At 39.4% G+C, this 22897-nt stretch overlaps 2 protein-coding genes across 15 annotated transcripts in view; one reads left to right on the top strand and one right to left on the bottom strand.

Annotated features, from left to right (window-relative positions):
* The window catches only part of zdhhc6 (zinc finger DHHC-type palmitoyltransferase 6), a 69401-nt gene extending 62193 nt beyond the window's left edge, over nucleotides 1-7208 (bottom strand). For 4 of the 5 annotated variants that reach the window (XR_011345345.1, XM_069899895.1, XM_069899896.1 and 1 more), the window contains exons 1-2: nucleotides 6456-7208; nucleotides 3846-3937 (exon numbers count right to left, since the gene is read on the bottom strand). Coding sequence is in view for 4 of the 5 variants with exons in the window: in XM_069899895.1 (XP_069755996.1) it covers nucleotides 3846-3937; nucleotides 6456-6713 (350 nt within the window). In the remaining variant the exon portion in view is untranslated. The remainder of the gene's footprint in view (nucleotides 1-3845; nucleotides 3938-6455) is intronic. The other variant, XM_069899893.1, reaches the window with a different exon arrangement.
* A 116-nt stretch (nucleotides 7209-7324) lies between these two features.
* vti1a (vesicle transport through interaction with t-SNAREs 1A) overlaps nucleotides 7325-22897 on the top strand; it is a 298128-nt gene continuing 282555 nt past the window's right edge. For 3 of the 10 annotated variants that reach the window (XM_069899899.1, XM_069899902.1, XM_069899901.1), the window contains exons 1-2: nucleotides 7327-7640; nucleotides 22525-22583. In XM_069899899.1, coding sequence (XP_069756000.1) covers nucleotides 7547-7640; nucleotides 22525-22583 — 153 coding nt within the window. In that variant the 5' untranslated portion in view covers nucleotides 7327-7546. Of the gene's footprint in view, nucleotides 7641-22524; nucleotides 22584-22897 lie in introns of all 10 variants that reach the window. The other 7 variants (XM_069899905.1, XM_069899904.1, XM_069899906.1 and 4 more) reach the window with 6 other exon arrangements.

The raw sequence follows: 22897 nt of genomic DNA on the forward strand, positions 1-22897 counted from the left end.
ACCAGTGCTCTACAACTGAGCTACCAAAGCCTTGTGCGAACTACTACATTAGCTGTCCCACCCAAATCTTAAATATAGAAGTAGATTTGAATTAAAGTGATTTTATCATGTAGAAAATAGTTCATTAATGGATTTGTCCATGGCAGTAAAACTTTTTTTGTTTACATTATAAGAGGCTGCAGTAGAAAAATCAATTACAGTTGGGGCAGCATGGTTAGCATGGCAATTAGCGCAACTCTTATACAGCACCAGCGATCGGAATTCAAACCCTACACTGTCTATAAGGAGCTTGTACATTCTCCCTCCATCTGCGTGGGTTTTCCCCGGGGACGGTTTCCTTCCACCATTCAAAACATATCGGGAGTGTAGGTTAATTGGGTGTAAATTGGGCACATGGACCAAAATGGCTTGTTACCATGCTGTGTGTCTAAATTTAAAATTTAAAAAATGTAAAACTAACATATCATTAGTTTTCTGAATTGCTTGCTGCACCCAAAATGTTAACTTCCTGTTGTATGCCAGGACATCAAAATCCCTGTTTGCAAGTTTCTCACTTCACTCTGCTTATCTTTCTCCTTCCCCATAAAGTGGATTGTTTATATGATTTTTTTTCCACCAGTTACTGTTTTTTAAAAAAAAATTTAAATTTAATTTAAGAAAATACAGAATATAGGACTCAATTAATATAAAAAAACCACTGAATATAAAATCATAAAAATATTCATAAGATCTGGAACAAAAAAGGAGAGCACCTCTTCTCCCAGCTCCCCCTCCCCAGATTCGAAAAAGGGGGAAAGACAGCAGGGAATAGAGGGAGATAAAAAGAAAGAATATAGAAAAGAAAGAGCAACAGGAATAAGGTTCAACATCTCAGGGTCACATCCTTTCAAGTATTAAATTTCTAATAAGGGAGTGCACTAATTGACAAATATCAAAATAAATTATACGATCTGGCCATTTAAATAATTTTGCCATATTTTGACGAACATACTACATCTATTTTGAAGACTAGAAGTAATCTTCTCAAGGGGAATACAACTTTGCACTTCCATGTTCCAAAGATCAGTGTGAAGTAGGGAATCGGATTTCCATGTTACCACTCTACATTTCCTGGTTATTGACAATGCAATTTTAATAAATTTAGATTTACTTCTGGAGAAGTTAACTTTTATAACTGCCAAATTTTCCGGAAGAAACAATTCCAGGTCCAGAGGGAAGTTCACCCCCACAATTTTTGTCAACACTTCCCCCAATTCTATCCAAAAGGGTCTTAACTTTGGGCATAACCAGGTGGATTGTAAACAACTATCAATATCTATACCACACCTAAAACACCTATCAGAAAATTCTTGTTTATTGTTATGTATCTTTTGTGGTGTGAGATATAATTAGTGCAGAAAATTATAATGAATCAGTCTATATCTAGAATTAATTAAGATAGTTTCACTGATTACTGTTAACCACACTACATTCATTTACAACCCTCCTAGTGGAACTCCATTGAACTGAAAGTATCTGTTTAAATTTACTTAAATTTTTTTAAAATGTAGACAACAGTACGGTAGCAAGTCTGTGATGCCCAATCACACCCAAATGACCTACAATTCTTGTATGTTTACAAAGGAAACCAGAGCATCTGGAGGAAACCATGGGGAGAATGTACAAATTCCTTACAAACAGTGTGGTGCTAACCATATCGCCCCAGATGATTAACTGTTTTATCAGTTAATCAATCCCCAATTCATGCTTAAGTATGAGCCTAATCTAAATATTTTAGCAACCTTATCTGACATTTAATACTTTTGGAAAATTCACATTGACAACAGACTCATTTTCCTGAAGCGAGAGTTAATTGCACTGATGATATTGAATTCGCCCCCTAAACTCTTGCGCATGCACCAACCAAACTCCAATACGTGAACCCACTGCGCGTGCACCAACCAAACTCCAATACGTGAACCCACTGCGCATGCACCAACCAAACTCCAATACGTGAACCCACTGCGCATGCACCAACCAAGGGATCACAACTAGGACAGACAGGGAGATGCAGTGGATGTTGTGTATTGTAAGGTAAAAACATCATGAGGTGGGACCGGAGAAGGAGTCACCCAGTACTAAGGAGTAACAGAATGCAGATGTGACCTTGTCCACTCAAGATAAGCTTTGCACTAACAAAAATGATGTGCAGCAGACTAACAGAGAAGGATAGCAACAGTTTATTCATTGGACAATGTAATGGTATGATAATTTACTAAGTGCGTGTCCTGGGGTATAAAAAAACACCACTTGCTGATATCGGGAGAATGCGCCTTCTCCAACTAACACTGTTAGTTGCAAGTGTTACAATCCGGTAATAAAGAACAAAGAACCTTGATTTCGACTCAGTCTGGTGTCTGACTCACTCATTCATGAACAAAGCAGACCTAACAGTATTTGGACTTTCAAAAGGCCTTCGACAAGGTGCCACACATAAAGGTTGCTAAACAAGAGCCCTTGGAATTACAGGAGACTCGTGTGGCTAGAGCACTGGCTGGTTGGCAGGAAACAAAGTAGGAATAAAGGGATCCAATTCTTGTTGGTTACCAGTGGTGTCCCACAAGGTTGAGTTGGGGTTGTTTCTCTTTACGTTATATACAAATGATTTGGATTATGGAATAGATGGCTTTGTATCTAAATTTGCAGATGATATCAAAATGGGTGGGAGGGGAGGTGGTGCTGAGGATATCAAAAGGCTGCAGAGAGACTTGGATAGATTAGGAGAACAGGCAAAGCGATAGTAGATGAAATACAATGTTGGAAAGTGTATGGTCCTGCACTTTGGTAGAAGAAATAGACAGGCAGACTAACATTTAGTTGGGAAAAAATTCAAAACTCTAAGATGCAAAGGGACTTGGGAGTTCTTGTGCAAGATACCCTAAAGGTTAACCTCCAGGTTGAAGGCGGCGAATGCCTTGTTGGTATTCATTTCTTGATGAACAGCATAGAAGAAGAGATGTTGAGACTCTCTCAAGTATTGGTGAGACCTCATTTGGAGTACCGTGTAGAGTTTTTGGCACCGTATTTGAGAAAAGACAAGCTGCCATTGGAAAGGTTTCAGAGATTTACTAGAATTAAATCAGGATTGAAAAGGCTAGTGTATGAGGTTCTTTGACTGTATTCCTTGGAGTACAGAAGGATGAGGGGGGGAAACCCGAGAGGCATTTCAAGTGCTGAAAGTCCTGGACAGAGTAGATGTGGTAAGTATGTTTTCCATGGTAGGGGATTCTAGGACAAGAGAGCATAATTTCCGGATCAAAGGGCATTTGTCATGGTGCTATTGCATTGAACCGGCCGTGTGACATCAGTGTGTGATGACGTCATAATAGGTTGATTCAGGCTTTTAAAAGATTGCGCAGGTGATGAAAAGTAAATCTGTCTGATTCACTCTAAAAACGCCTTGTGTGGTTATTTCATCATGCCCACTGTGATTCCAGTGTCTACACATTAATTTAAAACACAGAAGCAGAAAATTTATTTTAGTCAGATGGTTATGAGTCTGTGTCATTAGGTGTTCTTAAGGCAGAGATTGACAGGTATTTGATAAGTCAGGGCATCAACAGTTACGGGGAAATGGCTGGAGAATGGGGTGGATGGTTCAGCTCATGATTAGAATGGCAGAGCTGATTCAATAGGCCAACTTCTGCTCCTAGATCTTGTGATCTTGAGCTGAAGGGTTTCTTTATGAGGCATTAAACTTATGGCTTTGAGGGAAAAAAAGTCTAAAAATTGAATATTGACTTTGTTGCTAAAATACAGCATTTCTGAATAATACCTGTTTCGCAACACATGCTGTGTTAACATACCTGTTACATTTTCGACAATGATGTGACCGAGGTGCCTTGTAACCATGACAGATTCTGCAGTCCTGCAGATATATGGCATCATAAGGATTTTCCTTGAATAGAACATGATAATTATATTATTTCCATTTTATCAAATTTAATAAATCTAATATTTATAGCAAAAGAAAAAAATAAATGAATGACTTCAATTTCATGTGATACTAATTTTCTGCATTATTCAGAGTGTTAATGTTAGTTGATAAAATTATTGCTTCAAAAGCAAGGCATGTAAATATTTAGCATGGTCAGTAGTTTAAATAGCTAGTGCTTGTATTTTATTTTTTCCAATTATAGTAACCATATCTTGGCAAAAGAAAACATCAATGATAGAATATTAAACAGAACATCTCAGGAACAGGCTCTTGATCCTACGTATCTGCACAAACAAGTGTCCAAGTTAAACTAAAACTCTGCTGTTTCAATAGAATACATACCCCTCTATCTCGGCATATTCGTATGCCGAGAAGTCCCTTAAATTCTACTTTGTATCTACTTCCACCACTACTCCTGGAAGCATGTTCCCAGTACCTGCTGCTGAGAAAACTCTGCTCTGTCCATCTCTTAAACTCTTCTCCAACTTCTCACGTCAAAAACTTCTGTGATATGTGACTTTCTCCCCAGGGAAAAGATTCTGACCATTTACCCTATCTTTGCCTCTCATTTATCAGCTCTTCCCTCATCCTCTGATGCACCAGAAAAAAAAAAAAACTTGTGTTTCCTTCCCCTCCTTGTCGTTCATACACTCTCATCCAAGCAACCACCTGGTATATCTCTTCTGCACCCTTTCCAATCCTTCTTGTGATGGAATACTATACAATGCTGGTCACCCAAAGTGTTGACTAACCAAAACTTTATATAATTGCAACATGACTTCCTTGCTTTTATACTCAAAGGTCTGTCCAATGAAATCAAACATACCAAGCCTTCATTACCACCCAATTCCCCTTACATTTGATCTCCAAAGTTGATCACAACACTTTCTACCCATATCTGTAACTGATTACATTCTATTGCATTCTTTGATAACCTACACAATCCACAACTCCAGCAATCTTTGTGTAACATGCAACTTTAACCCACCCACTTTTAAATCCAAGACATTTATATACACCATGAACAAGATGAGCTCCAACACCTGCTGGAATGGCCCCCTTCTATCAGCAATTCAGAATCCAAATAATGAACACACCTTGGATCTTATGCCTCCAGGTCATCTTACCACGAGGGACCTTGTTAAATACCTTTAAAGTCAACACAAACAACGTGCTTACCCTCAAACTTCGGGCACCTGCTTACATTTTGTCATACCTTGAAGCAAGGCTCAAGCCCAAAATGTTGGTTACATATCTTTAACTTTGTTACATAAAGTACAGAGTTTGACTTGTGGAGTTTCTCCAACATTGTGTTTTTACTTCAACTACAGTGTCTGTAGCCTTTCACGTTTTACATCCATTTAAGCAGTTTTCTGCAGTAGAAAAACCGTGAATGCCAAGGATTAGAGCACACATGTCAAACTCAGGCCCGCGGGCCAAATTTGGCCTACAAGATCATATCAAATATGTATTAGAGGTGGTCCGCTGGCCGCCGTGCCAGTATAGCGCATGCACAGCTCAAACTACAAATCCCAGAATGCTTTGCAAATGCATTGGCGCCGGCCCGTCAGCCCGCTAATCGCCCCCACCTCCTCTCTTTACTTTCATTGGCATCTGTGACCTGTCGTCCAACTCACATGTAATAAACCCCTTACGAAAAATGGCCAAACGAAAGACAGAAAACAGGACCTTTCAAGACAGGTGGGAGGCAAACTCTGACCCCACAGTTTGATGAACTTGCATCCAAGGAGAGGTGCCAAGTATCTGGTGCATCAGAGTAAATCACAGTGTAGCAAGCTAAGCTTGGATTCATATTATCTTTGGTTAACTTTGGACTGTTCATAGTTGAAAGATTGGATTTTCATTGAAGCAAGTTGTTATTTTTTTGACTTGTTGGCTTGTGAAAAAAAATACATTTAAAAGGAGCTTAAAGGCTAGAGAGAAATATTATTTATTGAATATTTTATTTCTCATTTGTTAATGCTTCTTCTGGAAAGAGTTTAACCCAAACTATTATTAAACATTTATTTTAATAAGAAAAAGTTTAACATTGCATATGTTGAAAGAAGAGAAAACATGCAGATGTTGTTGAAAATTTTCAATAAATATTTAGTTTGGCCCAAGTTTTTAATTTTGGCCCTCTGTGAATTTGAGTTTGACACCCCTGGATTCGAGTAAAAGAGACAAGTTCACTCATCCTTCATTGACTCGATGTGTCACAACGTTTCAACTGATGTTTCTCAAGTCATTATTTTGTCCGAGTATCCCTAATCTTTCTGAAGCCAAGATGTCTCTTCACTCATGATTCTGTCCTCGTGAGAGGCACAAAACCTAGAAAGTGTCGTGCTGCAAACGATTTCACCATCGTTTCTAGGATCTAAGCATTCAAGGCCTCATCAATAAAAATGACCTCGTACTAATGACCACAACACAATTAATTTATACACTTGTTAAATTAAAAAGAGGTAATTTTGCTTACCGGCTTCCACCCAATTGGCACATAGCCAGGACCAACAAACATTGCATTAAAATAATTGTAAAGTATAAGAACCGTCCAGTTTATCAACATAATGAAATTTATACTTCCACCTGGAGTATCAAGGGGCCAGTACCACAGTACCGAGTCTATAATGGCCATTGATGAACACACTGCAATCACAGAAAGGGCAATTATTGGTCCCCAGTGACACATTCTTCTCAGTTCGTGAAGATTTTCAAATCTGATAATCGAACACATCGTGCTGGAGCGAAGACCTTTTTTTTAAACTTAATCAAGTTACTAAAGGGTCAAACCACATCACCCAGGCGAAATGTCACTCCGAGCTGGAGCGAGAACGAACAACGACCCTTGCGGGGTGGAGACGGGGAACCAGGCTCATGCTGATTTGCAAATGGCTGGGACTTTCAGTTCTTGCCTCCAGCAACTCAGATTCACTGCAGCATTTCGGTGACAGGGAGGAACACGAACTTGCTCGAAGTTTTAAGGAGGACAGAAGCCAATGGCTGCCTTCGATTTCCGCTGGAGAAATCACTTCACGCGACTCCTCTGGAACTTCTGGAAGGAGATGCCAATGAGGAGAGGAAGAGTTCTGCAGGCAGCATCCGTGCATATGGGGGGGAGGGGAGGAGAGGAAACCTCGGCGGACAAACACCCACGACTCGGCAGCAGCGCAGCCGCTCTCATCCACCGCACCACTTCCTCCTTCCGCTCACCTCCGATTCACGACCCGGAAGCGCATGGCGGCCCCGCGTGGACGAGGTCACGAGGGAGCCGCGACGGCCTGACGGAAGGCGGGCGGGGGCGACGCTCAGGCACCACCCCTCCTCGAACGCGCCAATCGCGGCGCCCCTTGCGTCACTTCCGCCGGTCGCCTCCGCCCCTTCCCTCTCTGTTTACATGCTGTCATCGCCGTTCAGGTGCGGCGGGACTTTCATGGTGTTCCCCCGTTAACCCCTCTGCGGTCGGACGCCGCGGCAGTCGGGGAGCCCCCCCCCCCCCCCCCCCTTCTCCGGCGCCGGAAGGAACGGCCGTGGCCTCACCCTTCCCCTCACGGACGCTTCTGCGGAAAGATGGCCTCGGATTTCGAGGTATTCGAGCCGGATTTCGGAACCCTGACAGCGGACATCACCAGTAAAGTGGCGAGAATACCCAAGTTGTCTGGAGGTGGGGAAGCCCGGTCTGCGTGATTGATGAATGCAATAGAATGTAATCAGTTACAGATATGGGTAGAAAGTGTTGTGATCAACTTTGGAGATCAAATGCAAGGGGAATTGGGTGGTAATGAAGGCTTGGTACGTTTGATTTCATTGGACAGACCTTTGAGTATAAAAGCAAGGAAGTCATGTTGCAATTATATAAAGTTTTGGTTAGTCAACACTTTGGGTGACCAGCATTGTATAGTATTCCATCACAAGAAGGATTGGAAAGGGTGCAGAAGAGATATACCAGGTGGTTGCTTGGATGAGAGTGTATGAACGACAAGGAGGGGAAGGAAACACAAGTTTTTTTTTCTGGTGCATCAGAGGATGAGAGGCAAAGATAGGGTAAATGGTCAGAATCTTTTCCCTGGGGAGAAAGTCACATATCACAGAAGTTTTTGACGTGAGAAGTTGGAGAAGAGTTTAAGAGATGGACAGAGCAGAGTTTTCTCAGCAGCAGGTACTGGGAACATGCTTCCAGTAGTGGTGGAAGTAGATACAAAGTAGAATTTAAGGGACTTCTCGGCATACGAATATGCCGAGATAGAGGGGTATGTATTCTATTGAAAGAGCAGAGTTTTAGTTTAACTTGGACACTTGTTTGTGCAGATACGTAGGATCAAGAGCCTGTTCCTGAGATGTTCTGTTTAATATTCTATTATATTGGTGTTTTCTTTTGCCAAGATATGGTTACTATAATTGGAAAAAAATAAAATACAAAGGCGGGTCGATCATGGGGAGGCTCTGAACCGAGTCATTTTTAGCCACTGTTGCTTGTCTTTCCGAAGGTCTCCTGTGCGGTCCAAAAGAAACCGCGGATTGCGGGGTGGCTGGTTCGAAAGGCAGTGCATTCATTATTCACAATTCATTTGATGTACTGAGTTGCTTTTATTTAATGTAACTAGACCGGGCATGGGTGAAACTTGTTAAGTGGTTCACTTGCGGAAATGACGGGGTTAGTAATGGAAACTTATTTTGCAATGGATTTCAACAAAACGACTGCTCGTTCCCTGGAAAGAATCAAATTTTCACTGACCAATTTCAGTCACAAGGTCACCTTGGTCGACCTTATTCAAGTGATAATTTAGCAAGATGAAGTTTGCAGCTTCAAATGAATGTGCATGCAATTGGTCTAATTAGTATTAACTGCATTGCACTTGCCTGGACATAATGAGGTAAAATGATTTTCTCTTTCCTTTTCACCCATCCTGTTGTTCAATGATTGGGCAAGAGTTCGCTGTACAGTCCGGAAACAGGTCCTGCGACCTGACTTGTTCGTGTCAATCAAGAAACCCCACATCTCTCAATTCCTTTCCTATGTGTATACCTGTAAAAATGCTTTTTCAATGTTTTGACTGTACTTGCCACTACCACCTCTCACTAGTTACCTAATTCCCTACTGTGTGAAACAGTTGAAACTTCCTTTTATTCCCAAGCCCAATTTTAAAACCCTATTTCTCAACAATGTGCATCTAATAATGACAGTGGGGTGGGTGGGGGGGGGGGGTGGTGAAGAGAGTTGGGGGAATGGAAGTTGGTGAATGAATTGCAGAATGTGGATAGAAATATATAATAGGAGAGTGTCAATTAATAAAGTTGTTCAACATTATTATTTTGAGCAGAGCATTGCTACTCAAAATTCAAGAGCCCAATCATGAGAACGATCCAGTAGATGGATTAAATGACAGAAATGTTTCTTGGTTTCATGAAGGAAGGGATGAATATCTTGGCAACATTTAAGAAGCACATGGGAGAAGACATGCTCAATATCAGATTGTTCTTCACTCCATTGAGCTAAGTTTCAGTTGCATTGGAAACGTGAGAATAAAGAATCTCGAGCAGAAAATCAGCTGCTGGGGCAACTCAACAGATCAGGCAGTAACTATGGAGGCAAAGGAACGGTCAATATATTGGGCCATTACTTTTCTTCAGTGGCATTGCTTCACAAGGTGGATGATCATTACAAAGGTAGTATTCTGCAAAGTTCAAAGAACTTGGGTGTGGATTCCCCTTTTGTGGCCCAATGGAATGTGCATGTTTGAAAGGTGATGGTTTGGGTTTGAGCCCTTCTTCAAGGAATAAGCATTCGTGTTTGATGATGGGACCAAGGTAGAGGAGGATGCAAGATTTAAGGGCAATGAAATGGGGAAAGAATGAACAATAGTACCTCTGCTTATGGACAGGTGGAATCCCAAACAGTAATCAAATCATGAAAATCGCATGTAGTATAAGATAGGAATTTAATTAATTTCTAATTTTAATTGTAATATCTAGCTGTTTAATGACATAAACCTGGTGAATTTTACTTTGGAAATTAGACTTTCTTTTTGACAAACTTTACTCTTCCAGAAAACATGGCCACAGTGGTGGTGCATGAGTAAGAAACTTGAGGCAAAGCCCATATACAAATTGAAAGCTTGGTATATCTTTCAATGTTGGCAAAATATGGGAAGGATCGACATTCAGATGTGGCATGCAATCACCTTGCCTTTGCCGGATTTGTGAAAAATTGTGGAGCAAGGGTGGAGTATGAATGAACCAGTCAAAGAAAACTAGAAATGGTGTATGCTGGATTGAATGACTTTCTTCAACACACACGTTAGGGATGTGGAATACTCTTAATTAAAATAATGCAGCTCCAACTGAAGTAAAAAAGCACATTCAGAACTGTTGATATATATTTCATTCAACACCCTAATATTCCTTCCTTCCACCATTGATGCACCAACTGTAAAACACTTTGTGTTTACTTGCTTAGTCACTTTGGGAACTCGCCATAATCTGTTTTCAGGAAGGTCAAGCACAGCAGATGCCTGGAACACCACCGCTCCTAGGCTCTAGCCCAGTTTGCAAAAGATTTGCAGATTTATTGCCATTCCTTTGATGAATCTGATTCCTCTCTCTCCCATCCCAACAGTATGGTGGTAGTATCTCTAAGATGGGTATTAAATGTTGGCCTTGCAAGCAGTGTCTACATCTGAAAAATGAATAGCTAAATATCAACCAGTTATGTTGATTACAATGCTGCCAATTGTATCTCGTGTATGTAATTGGAAAGAAAATAAGTTAAAGGTGCATATCTAATAGTGCTCAGTCATATTTTAATATTTGTAATATAGAAGCTGGCATGGTGTGGACTGCTGAGGCTTGCAAATCGTGCCATACTTGGTGTGTTCAACCTTCTTAAAAATATAGTCTTGTCACAAGGTGAAATGCTGTAATGATAAAAATTTGTGTTGACCATTTTGGTATTAAAATTGAATGGTATTTAATGCATGGTTTGGAAGTGGTCATAATTGTAAGTATTAAAAATCTAGCACATTACATCGTAATTGGATTAAAGACGGCAAGAGAGAAACTTGATGGATTTTCATGCTCTTTTCATCAATTTGAATTTTCCTTGAAAATCAGAGAAAAATGTTCATGACTTTGTCACTCAGAAAGGAATGGCTGATGAGGAGAGAGGATGTGGCACATTTTAATTAAATAATGGCAGTGTCCTGTTCAACAGCATCCAACAGACCAATGTGGCTACTGTGGATGTCTGACGACAAGTCACAACGCCATGGACCTGAATCGATGCGAATAAGATGAAGGAGAAACTTAAAGATTTGAGGGGGTACAATGCTTATGACGGTGAATTAGGAAATGTGGGTGTGAGCAGTGGAGAATTTGAATTTCAACATTAAAAAAATAGAAGCAATATCCACTACTCAACATCTTGTGCTTGCTCTGATCTTCAATACAATCATGGACGATCATTTATCTCAGCACATTTTTATACAGTAACACAATATCCTTTGATTCTCTTAATAGCCAAAAATCTAGTGAAATGCGTCTAGAATATATTCAGTAATGTAACCTTCAGTCTTCTTAGGAAGAGAATTCCATTATGTTCTGGATGTAGAAATCTCCGATCTCATCCTGATGGTAACTGTTGATTTTGGGACTGGCTTTATACATCTTTTCTACATCTTAACCATTGAGCCTTGTTAGAATTTTGTAGGCTTCGCAGGGTCTAAGCCTTGGAAAAACACTCATGATCCTCTTGCCTCACAAAGAAAGTTAAAATATATTTAGCTTCTTTTATTTCATGGTGAGTTTGCCTAAAAGGAGGGGGTGGTGGTTAATGTTATTTTCCCTCTTACCAGCCGTCACCCCAACTCAGGCTTAAAATCTTGAGTTTAAAATATGGATTTGTAGAAGCACCCCACCCCCCCTTCAAATCTTTTCTGTGGAAGGTCCAATATTTTATTCTTAATGACAAGCTAAAATAAATATATGGTAATGAACATGTATATGAGAGGTGAGGATCTGATATTGAACACAACACTTTACCACCTCCTAGCTGAGGGGCTCTGTTATTAAAGAAAACAGTAGAATTCATTTTTACTTTGTTAATGAAAAGAATGTTAATCAAAAAATGAATCTAAATGTTAAAAAATGTATATATAAAACATTTTTAAAAGGCAAAAAGAATATGAGATGTAAGAATGTTTTTTCCTATAGTTAACAATGCAAAAGTTCTGAACATTGTTAACTATATATTGTAAGCTGTAAGGGCAGAAGTGTGTGATTTGAGAATAAAATAAGATTCCTTTTGTCATAACTAGACAGGAGTTTCTTTGGAATGTGACTAATAAAAACAGATTTCTGGAAGGTTATGTGGTTAAGGCTTTTGCTGATAGCTCCTTGTCTCCTTTGAGATAGAGAGGATTAAGTTAGTAAGATAAATGTGCAGGAATAGTTACTATGATACTTTTGGTTTTCTTATTTTATAAAACTAAATTAAATTACAAAATTCTGATTTTAATTCTTGCATGAGAGCAATATGTGTTCATTTTATGTTCACTGTTTAATGCTTAGTCAAGGTTACAAGCTTTAGTTGTCTAATTATTGTAGGTTTTAGCATTTTGTTTTTAGGGTGAAGCTTAGATCAGAAACTGCTATTTTTTTTCTTTTAAAGAGCTTATTTCTGTTGGCTCACTGATACAGATATTAATTAACTTGGAACTGAATCATCGGGAGTGATTACATTGGAACTAATTCTTATATTATAGCTGTTCTCCCTCAATGTGAAGCAAAACAAAAAGACACTTCCCCCCCCCCTCCTCCTGTCCATAATTGGGAGCAGAAGAGAGATTTTGTTTACTCTCCCTTTAAATATCAATGTTTGTATTTTTCTCTTCCATTCTGTCTTGCATTTGGAATAACATTAAAGTTTGTTCAGCTCATCAGATCCTACATACAAAATCCAAAAACCCTTCCTACCTCATAACCCTCTATTTTTGTTTCATCCATGTGCTTGTCTGAGGGTCACTTAATGCCCCTAATGTTTCAGCTTCGACCACCGCCCCTGGCAAGGCATTCCAGGAACCTTCAACTTCTGTGCATTTAAAAAAAAAACTTACCCCTTGATGTCTCTCCCCTAAACTTTCCTCTCTTCCCATGAGGTCTTCTAAGTCAACTCCTTGTAACCATAAATCCTCTCCTCAGAAATGCCAATCAACGCCTATGTTTCTTTTTGCCATTAACCTACATGCTGAGCACTGTCACACTTCTCCTGTTCATGCTACTAACCCACGAGTGCATCGCCAGACCCAATTCCAACAGTGTCATCAAGTTTGCAGATGACATAACGGTCGTCGGCCTCATCAGCAACAATGATGAGTTGCACTACAGAGAAGAAGCGGAAAATCTTGTGAAATGGTGCAAGAGAAGCAATCTGGATCTCAACAAAGGAGACAATTGTGGACTTCAGGAGGACAAGGAGCAACCACCATCCACCACACATCATCCGCTCTGTAGCGGAGAGCATCAAGTTCCTTGGAGTTCACTTAACTAGTCGCTTATTGTAGGCACTCATCTCCTCACTTCTCAGGAAGGTAGAGCAGCAATAGCACTTCCTGAGAAGACTGAAGCGGCCAAGGCTACTGGCTACCATTTTGTCAACCTAAACGAGCTCTAACGAGACCATCTTGGGTGGCTGCAGAGAAATGAATCGGAAGTCAATCTACAGGACCGTGAGAGTGGCAGAGAGGATTAATGGAGTCCACCTTCCCTCCATCAACATGATCTACTGGGATCATTGCCTGAAGAGGACACGCAAAATCACCGATGGCCCTTTCCACCCTGCACACGGCATCTTTTAACTGCTCCCTGAGATTCAGAGGTAACAGGTAGCTGAGGACGCTGAAAGATTAAAGGAACTGCTCACACTAACCACCCAAGACACTCTCATATTCACGAAACAATATCCAGCTATTTATTTATTTATTTGTGTACATAATACTGGCCCTATATATGTATTATTTGTATGTATGTAAGATCTAGTTGTGTGTCTTGCTCCAAAGATTGGAGAATGCTATTTTGTCATGTTGATCTTGTGCAATCAGATGCCTATAAACTTAAGCTGATTAAGGATACTTTAATTCACATTCAATTTACCTCCATATTGGTTACAATAGCCACTGACCTCATGAAAGGTGAAACTAGAAATACTCAGCAGGTCAGGCAGCATTCATGGATAGAAAGGGATAACTGAGTGTTTTGGCTCAGGACTCAAAAAAAAAAGGTCCTGAAATGTTGACTACAATTTTCACCAAGGATGCTGACTGACCTGTTGTGTCTTTCCTGCTTCTCTTTGTTTGCTCCAGATGCTAGGTCTTGTGTTTCTCCAACTTGCATGAAGAGGTCATTTTCATCTTTGGGTGGAAACCAGAATACCGGGAGGCAACTAAAGATGTCATGAAGAGAACGTGCAGACTCTGCACGGACCATTTGGAGGGGGAAAAAAAGGGTTGCTCTCATTCCAGGAGCTGTAGGGCATTTCTTCTATCTCAGAACTAATACCATTCTGTCAGGGTCACAGTGAGCCCTGAAAAATGCATCTTGAGAGCCACCTCTCAGTGATAAAAAGCATCAGAGATGAAATTCACTATTTTCTTAATGATGTAGCACAGACTTTTGTTAATTGATGAGGAAAGGGCTATTTGAAGATCAATATCTCGAAAGTGGCACAAAACTAATGTCAAGCAGCAGTGATGTCTGGCTTCTGTGTACTTAAGACAACTTTCAGCAAGTAATGGAAAGACATAGTAGCATATTACTGTGTTGCTTTGCATCCCAATAAACCTTTTTTACAGTGGTGGTGGTGTTTTCATTTGGTGAGCAGATGCGACTTTCTCAGAAGCAGCAATGTTTTGGAAGGGTTTTTAAAGATTGTTGTAAATGTCGATATGTTCTCCCACCCCCCCAACCCATGCAGCCCTCCCATCTTGTCCTCAGATTTATCGGATTTGGCTCAGGATGAAGAAGGTTGTGGAATCATATTCAATTTCAGAAATTTAAATTCAAAAATCTGGTGTAATACAAACAGAATCCAGCTTTTTTTCTGGACACTCCCATGTGTCCATGAAGGACAACACAGGGCTAGTCTGAAAAAGATGGAAGGGATTATATTTGGTGCCCTGTTTAACAGTAATCCCTCTCAAAACTTTGTCAATGTATTATTTGGTTGTCATCATTTGCCGTCTGTGGGTACTGGCATGCAAGTTCCCTGCTGTGCGTTCCCTATTGATTACACTTCAATTTCAAAGTTTCAAAACATTCAAAGCACCATGTTGTATCTTAAAACGGATGAAGAAAAATGTGTATTAATGCAAATTTGCTATTGACCTGTGATTGTTTATTAATCAAATCGCAATAATTTTGAGACTTTACGACAATATATGGCTCAGTTATAGCGAACAAATATAGTAAGTCATCAACTTGGCTGCAAGCAGGCAAGTTGTTTGGCAAAACTTGGACACATTGACTTGTTTCCAGTCATTTTGGTCCATGGATTACTTAGTGGTAAGGTTTTTTTTTAATGTTTCTATTCTAATTATGCAGCCTCTTTACTTATAGCTGTCAGCTAAGTGACAACTAGTGTGGCAGGACCAAAATAGTCTTTTATTAATTTGTGTTTTTTTTTTCATTTCCTTATGGGTTATGTCCACACCCTAATTTCCTTTGGATGGAATTGCTAAATAATTGCTGGCCGTGTCCTTGACAGTGAAGGTTCTAGGTTTGGGAGGTGCTGTTAGAGTTACTGCAATGCACTTTATAACTGGCACATTATACAAGACGAACAGTGGGAATAGATTTTAAAATGGTGAGAGCCAATCACATAGAGACTGCTTTGTCTTGGGAACCCCTCTGTGTTGTTGCACTGATCTGCCTGAAGACAAGCACTCGATGGCACAAGGACAGCTTCTTTCCAGCTGAATCATCAATGAACCAAAGACACTGCCTTACTTTTTGTGCCCTATTATTTAAATTTTTTAAATATTTGTAAGATGGTCATAATATGAATGTTTGCGCTCTGACACTGCTGCAAAACAATGAGTTTCACGAAAATAAGTTCTGATTCTGACGCCAATTCCATCTGGTTGGAGGGTGCCGAGATGGAATAATAGCTGTGTTCCTCCAATTTTCGGGTGGTCTTAGTCTGGCAGGGCATGTAACCATGGACAAACAGGTCAACATGGGGGTGGGGCAGGGAAATGAAATGGGGTGGCTACTGGGAAATTCCCGCTGTTGCACTAGACAGAGCTGAGGTACTTAACAAAGTAATTTCCCAGTCTGCATCCAGTCTGTCCGATGAAGAGTCCACAACCGGAGCACCGAACGCATTAGATGATCGGTGCAGATTCACGTGAAGTGTTGCTTCACTTGGAAGAACTGTTTGGGACCCCGATTGGTGGTGAGGGAGGAGGTTTGGCTGCAAATGTAGCACTTCCTGCTGTCACAGGTAGGTGCCAAGGGGGAAATTGGTGGGAAGGGAGGAGTAGATAATGGAGTCATGGAAGGAGCAGTCGCTGTGAAAGGAGGAGAGGGGAAGATGTGTCTGGTGGTGAGATCATTTTGTAGATGTCGGAAATGGCAGAGGATGATGAAAGGTAAAGATTCCATTATTGTCATGTAATACTGCATTTAGAATGTAACGTAGATGAAATTCTTTAACTTTTGTCTACCGTAAGGCAGACAGAGAGTTGCGATGATGTGTTGGATGCAGAGATAAGTGAAGATAAAGGGAATCCTGTTCTTGATGCACATCGAGACGGAGGGGGGCAAGGCAGATGTGCAGGTAATGGAGGATATGCAAGTGAGGTCCAAGTTGATAGTAGTAGAGGGGAGGACATTTTTATTTGAAGCGAATAGAATTCAGATTATCTGGCACGAAATACCTTGGTGAACAGGCTGTTGGGATACCAGTTGCTTGGGCAATAGTAGAGTAATAAAATAAGAATAGAGATAGATGGAGGGAGCAAATGTTTCAGGTAGATGAGCAAGAACTGGCAGGTTGGCAAGTCTATCAACTTTCTCCTTCATGGCTCAGCTGACTTGTATTGCAGGCTTTTGTATTTTTTGCAAGAGTTACTTTTGGGGGTTGGAACAGGGAATTACACCTAATTCAAAGGTGTAAATGGTATTACTGTTTTCAATTGAAAGACTATAGCAATGGATGTTTACTCAAGAAGACTTGTGTTCAAAGAGAAGACCATAAGCTTATGACACAGGCTTTTCGGAAATTGAAACTGAAAACCAGTATTGATCAAGAAGGTCATGTGATTGAGACATGGACAAAAAAACCCAGCATTTTAGTTCATCAGAAAGCAATCTGGAAAGAAGAATTGGAGTGACTGGTAGAGATGGTAATTTTTGATTGACTCATATCTGGGGAAAGGAAACAGGATCAGTCCTGTATTTGGATCATGACCATTTTAATGGCCATTTAGTTTAACTCTTGCTTGGGTTCGTGGAAGCATTGCATCGTGGAAGTGACAAGTTTTGTAACCTATGCAAGAAAGAGGGGAGTTGAAACAAATCCTTCATATGAAGAAGCATTTCAACAAAAACATTTGAGAGTTTTGATAAGTCTGATGACTTGGCATCTCACCTACTTTACTTTTGAACATCACTTTAAAGCAGTGGTTCTCAACCTTTTTTTTCCACTCACATACCACTTTAAGTATTCCCTATGCCAAAGGTGCTCTGCGTAAGAGATTGCTTAAGATGGTATGTGGGTGGAAAGAAAATGTTTGAAAGCCACTGTTTTAATCGTACCTAATTGACTTGTTATGTGCACGGTTTCATAACTCCAAAGGAAATGGGCCAATGACAATTTTTCTCAAGCAAAATATTTCAGGGGGAGTCACGTGATGGAGTAGTGGCCGGTAGGGTAATACCAGCCCTCTCCAGAAAAGAAGAAAAAAGACAAAGTTCAATAAAAGCAAAATATAAAAAATAAAAGATAAAGTTATAGAGAAAAGAAAGAAAATGGCACCCAAGAAGGAAAAAGTAAAAACAATGGGGGGAAAAAAAGAAGAAAAGAAGCCGGAAAAGAAAGGAGAAGGCCTTACTTGTACGAAGAAACAGGGAGCCGTGGTGGAGAAGAGCGCCTGATCTCCGAGGTTGGTGACGGCCCCATGGAGTCGCGACCCCCCGACTGCAGGACTGCAAAAATGGTTCTCTGAGCCAAACAAAAGTGCGCAATCTAAGGAGAAGGAAAACACCGACAGGAGGGGGGAGGGGGGCTCAGCTGAGGAACGGGCAACCACAGTGCGACCAGCTGAGGGATGCCCGACACCAGGGCTCTCAGCTGGAAGAAAAGGAAAGCGGCAGGACAGGGAGTGAAGTACCAGGTGAGAAGGAAAGTCGATGTGGTGAAAGGAAAGAAGAGCAGCAGCAGGAGGACCAAAAGCAAGAGGCCAAGCAAGAAGAGGCCCGACAAAGTGAGACAAGCAACTCATCAGGAAAGTCAGAAGAGATGCAGATACAAAGAAGAAAAGAAGACACAAACACAGGTACAGACACAGAAGAAGAGGAAGAAGATGACCAAGATCCTCACAGAGAGATAGAAGGTAAAGCAGATGGACAGAATATAGATAAAGCTTTTTTCAAGAACAAATGAGAGCATTAAAAGAATGGTTGTCATTAGAATTTAGTACAATTAAAAGAAAAATGAAAAGTACAGAAGATAAAATGCAGATTAGAGCTAGTCATGACAGAAATAGGGAAAAGAGTAGAAAATGTGGAAAAATGAGAAACGGCTGTAGAAATGGAAGTAAACGACAAGAGGAAAATTGGAAGAAAGTGATTTAAAAAAAAAATTAAAGTCACAAGAGTTGTTAGCTCAGAAAATTGATATGTTGGAAAATTATAGTAGGTGAATAGTGGGGCTAAAGGAAGATGAAGAAGGCACAGATATGAAGGAATTTATAAAAGAATGGATCCCGAAGGTCCTGGGAATGACAGAAATGCAGGAAGGAATGGAAATAGAAAGGGCACACAGAACACGAGCTCCGAAACCACAGACACATCAAAAACCAACATCCATTTTAGTAAAATTTAGTAAAAGAGAAAATGTACTGGAGCGGGCAAGGAATAAAATTAGAGAAGACAATAAACCATTGGATTACAAGGGTCAAAATATTTTTTTACCCAGAGGAAGGAGTCTAATACAGCAAAATCGATCCTATGGAAAAAAAGGTTATAAATTTATGTTAAGACATTCAGCTGTGCTTAAAATATTTATCCTTGGGGAGCAAAACAGACAGTTCTCGGATCCGGAGGAAGCACAAGAATTTGCAGAACGCTTGCAGGACAGAAGAAGAGATGAAGAGTTGTAACAAGAATGAAGAACGACGATAAAATATATATAAAGATGTAAAAACAATGTATATGTAAAGAACTAAAGAAGGGAAGAAAGGAAGTAAGGGGAAAAAAAGGGAGAACTTTGTTATGTGTTTTTTTTTTAAAAAGTGTTTTCGGTGGGGGGGGGGTTGGGGGAAGAGAATAACCGTCACTGTGAAATCAGTTGACTCTTGCGAGCAGGTTCGCAAACCAAATAGAAAGGAGAGTTGTGGTTGCCCGGCAAGGGATAAGGGGAAACTGAGAGGGGGGGGGGATATTTGGGGTTAAGGGAATATTGGATGAGGGAGTTGTTGGAGTATTTAATGTTTTAAATATGTTGTCATACATTGAGTTTAAAAAGGGAAAACTGAAAGATGAAAATGGGGAAAAGGGGGATGGTGGTGGTGAGGAAGCAGAAATGAGGTGTAAACAGGATATGAGATGGCCATATTGAACTATATGACTCTAAATATTAATGGAATACATAACCAAATTAAAAGGAAGAGGCTATTAAATTTACTGAAAAAAGAAAAAAATAGACATAGCATTTGTGCAGGAAACGCATCTAACTGAAGTGGGACATAACAAATTAAAGAGAGACTGGGTAGGGCACGTAGCGGCAGCATCATATAATTCAAAAGCTAGAGTAGTAGCCATATTAATTAATAAAAATGTACCAATCAAAATAGAGGAGGAAATAATAGATCCAGCAGGGAGGTATGTAATGATAAAGTGACAGATATATTCAGAATTTTGGAATTTGCTCAATATATATGCACCTAATGAGGAGGATCAAAAGTTTATGCAAGATTTTTTTTGAAGATTGTAGATACACAAGGAAATATTGATAGGAGGGGATTTTATCCTTAATTTGGATCCAATGTTGAATAAAACTGCACAAAAGACTAGCAAAAAGAATAAAGTGACCAAATTTATGGTTAAATCAATGCAGGAAATGAAACTTATGGATATATGGAGGAGGCAGCACCCAAGACAGAAGGAATACTCATATTATTCAAGTAGGCATAAAACATACTCAAGGATTGATATGTTTTTGTTGTCGGCCCATATTCAAGGGAGAGTTAGGAAAATAGATGACATTTTCTTGTTTATTTTTCATTGTGTGATGACATTGTTTAATGGTTTTATTGTATATGTTGAATATTTATTGGTTTTGGAGGGGGGGAGGGAAGGTTGGGAGGGAAAAAGGGAGAAAATGCCACTGTGTATATTTAATGAGAAACATTTGTATATATTTTGGTTGATATGGTTCACAGTATGAAAAATAAAAAAATTTAAAAAAAAAAGCAAAATATTTCAGAAACAATTGGGTCTGGAGCAGTGATCCTCAACCTTCCCTTCCCACTCACATGCCACCTTAAGCAATCCTTTACTAATCACAGAGCATCGATGGCATAGGGATTACTTCAAGTGGTACGTGAGTGGAAAGAAAAAGGCTGAGAACCACTGGTTTAAAGGTTCCGAGTTTTAACACAGGATTTGTAAGACTGAACTTTGAAATGACTTTTCAGAATTGTGCCTAAACTGTAATGGTTTTGGTAATTGTTATGAACTAACCGACCCCTGTTGGTATTAACACAAGAATAGCAATGGAAGATTTGCCAGACAGTGGTAAATCCAAAATAATAGTTTTTATTAACCACATAACAGTTCCCACTTATTACTTAACTTACTAAACTTAAAATCCCACTATGCGTGAATGTAATTGTACAGATGTGTGTGTGTGTATTAAAGTCCAAACTATTTCAGTTTAAACTTAAGTCTGAAAAGTTAGTTTTAAGGCCCAGTATTTTAAAGTCTGGTTAAAATTGAAGTCTATTAAATTATAGTTCAGAAGTGATTACAAAACATTAAGTTTTTTTAAATTGTTGCTTAAAGCAATAATGATGTGTTTGTTAACATTGATTCAGTCCTTAGACTATTCAAACTCACAAATCTTGTTGAGCTATTTTCCCAGAAAGAGATTTCGTAAACTCTCACACTGGTGATCTTCAACTTCCTCTTATCTTCTTAAGAGTTCTGGAGTTTCTTTCCATGATGAGGCTGCCCTTTAATAACAAAGAGACAGTCATAAGTGATATTACTTACTCTAAAGCCACTTAGAACAGGACCTCCTCCTTATCCAGAGAATACTCAGTCTTTTTCTGGCTGCTTCTTCTGATATTCTGGGCTCTAGTTGCCTCTATCATATGAAATTACATCACCAACGAGGTCAGTTTTAATTCCTGGAAAATTTATGATCAGTTATCCGAAAGATAACCTCGCTTCTGTTTCAAGATACTTAAGTATTTCACTCAAATGGCTCTGAGTTTAATTTCTCTTGATCAAAAGGCCTTAATTGTTTTTAAGAACCACACCTGGTATTTGAGTTTCAATCAAGAACACTTCTGTTCCATTATGGTATTGTTCTAGAATTGACTCTTTGCTCTGAGTGCAATGATATCTTTGCAAAGTTTCTCACATGCCCAAATTGCATTGACTGTCATTCCCATTTCCAAACCACAACATATTTATAAGAAATGTAGTTTAACCTGAACCTGAATATTACTATTAACACAGATCCATTACAGAACAACACACACACACACACACACACACACACACACACACACACACACACACACACACACACACACATAGTGGGGTTGCATTTTATTATTAATACTTAATAATAATGTTTTAAAAATACCATTGTCTTGGTGAATTTCTATTGCTGCTGGTCTATGATGTAACACTTGGTTAGGAGAACAGGGCACACAAGTGATGGAATCTGGTGTAAAACATAATATGCTGGAGGGCCTCAGTGGGTCGAGCAGCATCAGTGCGAGAAAAAGAATTGTCAATATTTTGGTCTCGAATCCTTCGTCAAATCTTGATCTTGAAGTTCCAAATGTATAATTCTGTACCCTTGTCAATTTGAGTTCTTGCCATTGGTGCTGTACATTATGGAGCAGTGACAAATATGCTACAAGCTTTAAAATTTGAAACAAATAACTTTCTGACTGGAGAAAGATTAAAACTGTCATGGTCGCTTGGTATCCTGCAATAACATCCTGTACTTTTCAATGGTCTTGATTGTTAATGATTTGATTTCAAATTTAAATTGTTATATATATTCATTTATGTATATTCATTTGTTTATTTTCTAGATGACAAGAAAAGTATGGTTGCAAATGTTGAAAAGCAAATGGAAGAAGCTCGAGAACTGGTAAGTATGTTTTGTTGAATTGTAAATTTCATTGATTCTTCATGAAATATTGTTAAATTTGAACAGGAATGTGTACATTAAAATATTTTACACTACCCTAGTGGTTCAACTTTATGTTAATTTAAACAAGAAAGTCAAATTGTTCTATTTGCAATGAGAATAAGGTGTTTGAGTGTAATTTAAAACAAAATTTGTTAAACTCGCTTGTTTAATTTGTATGCTGTGGGATATTGCATTTTTGCTAATTGAATCCCAAACTACTTCCAGAAAGAATTGCTGGCAAGACACAATGGAGAGTTTTAGTGTAGGAAGAA

Source organism: Narcine bancroftii, chromosome 10 (genome assembly GCF_036971445.1).
Source record: "Narcine bancroftii isolate sNarBan1 chromosome 10, sNarBan1.hap1, whole genome shotgun sequence".
NCBI classification, from domain to species: Eukaryota; Metazoa; Chordata; class Chondrichthyes; order Torpediniformes; family Narcinidae; genus Narcine; species Narcine bancroftii.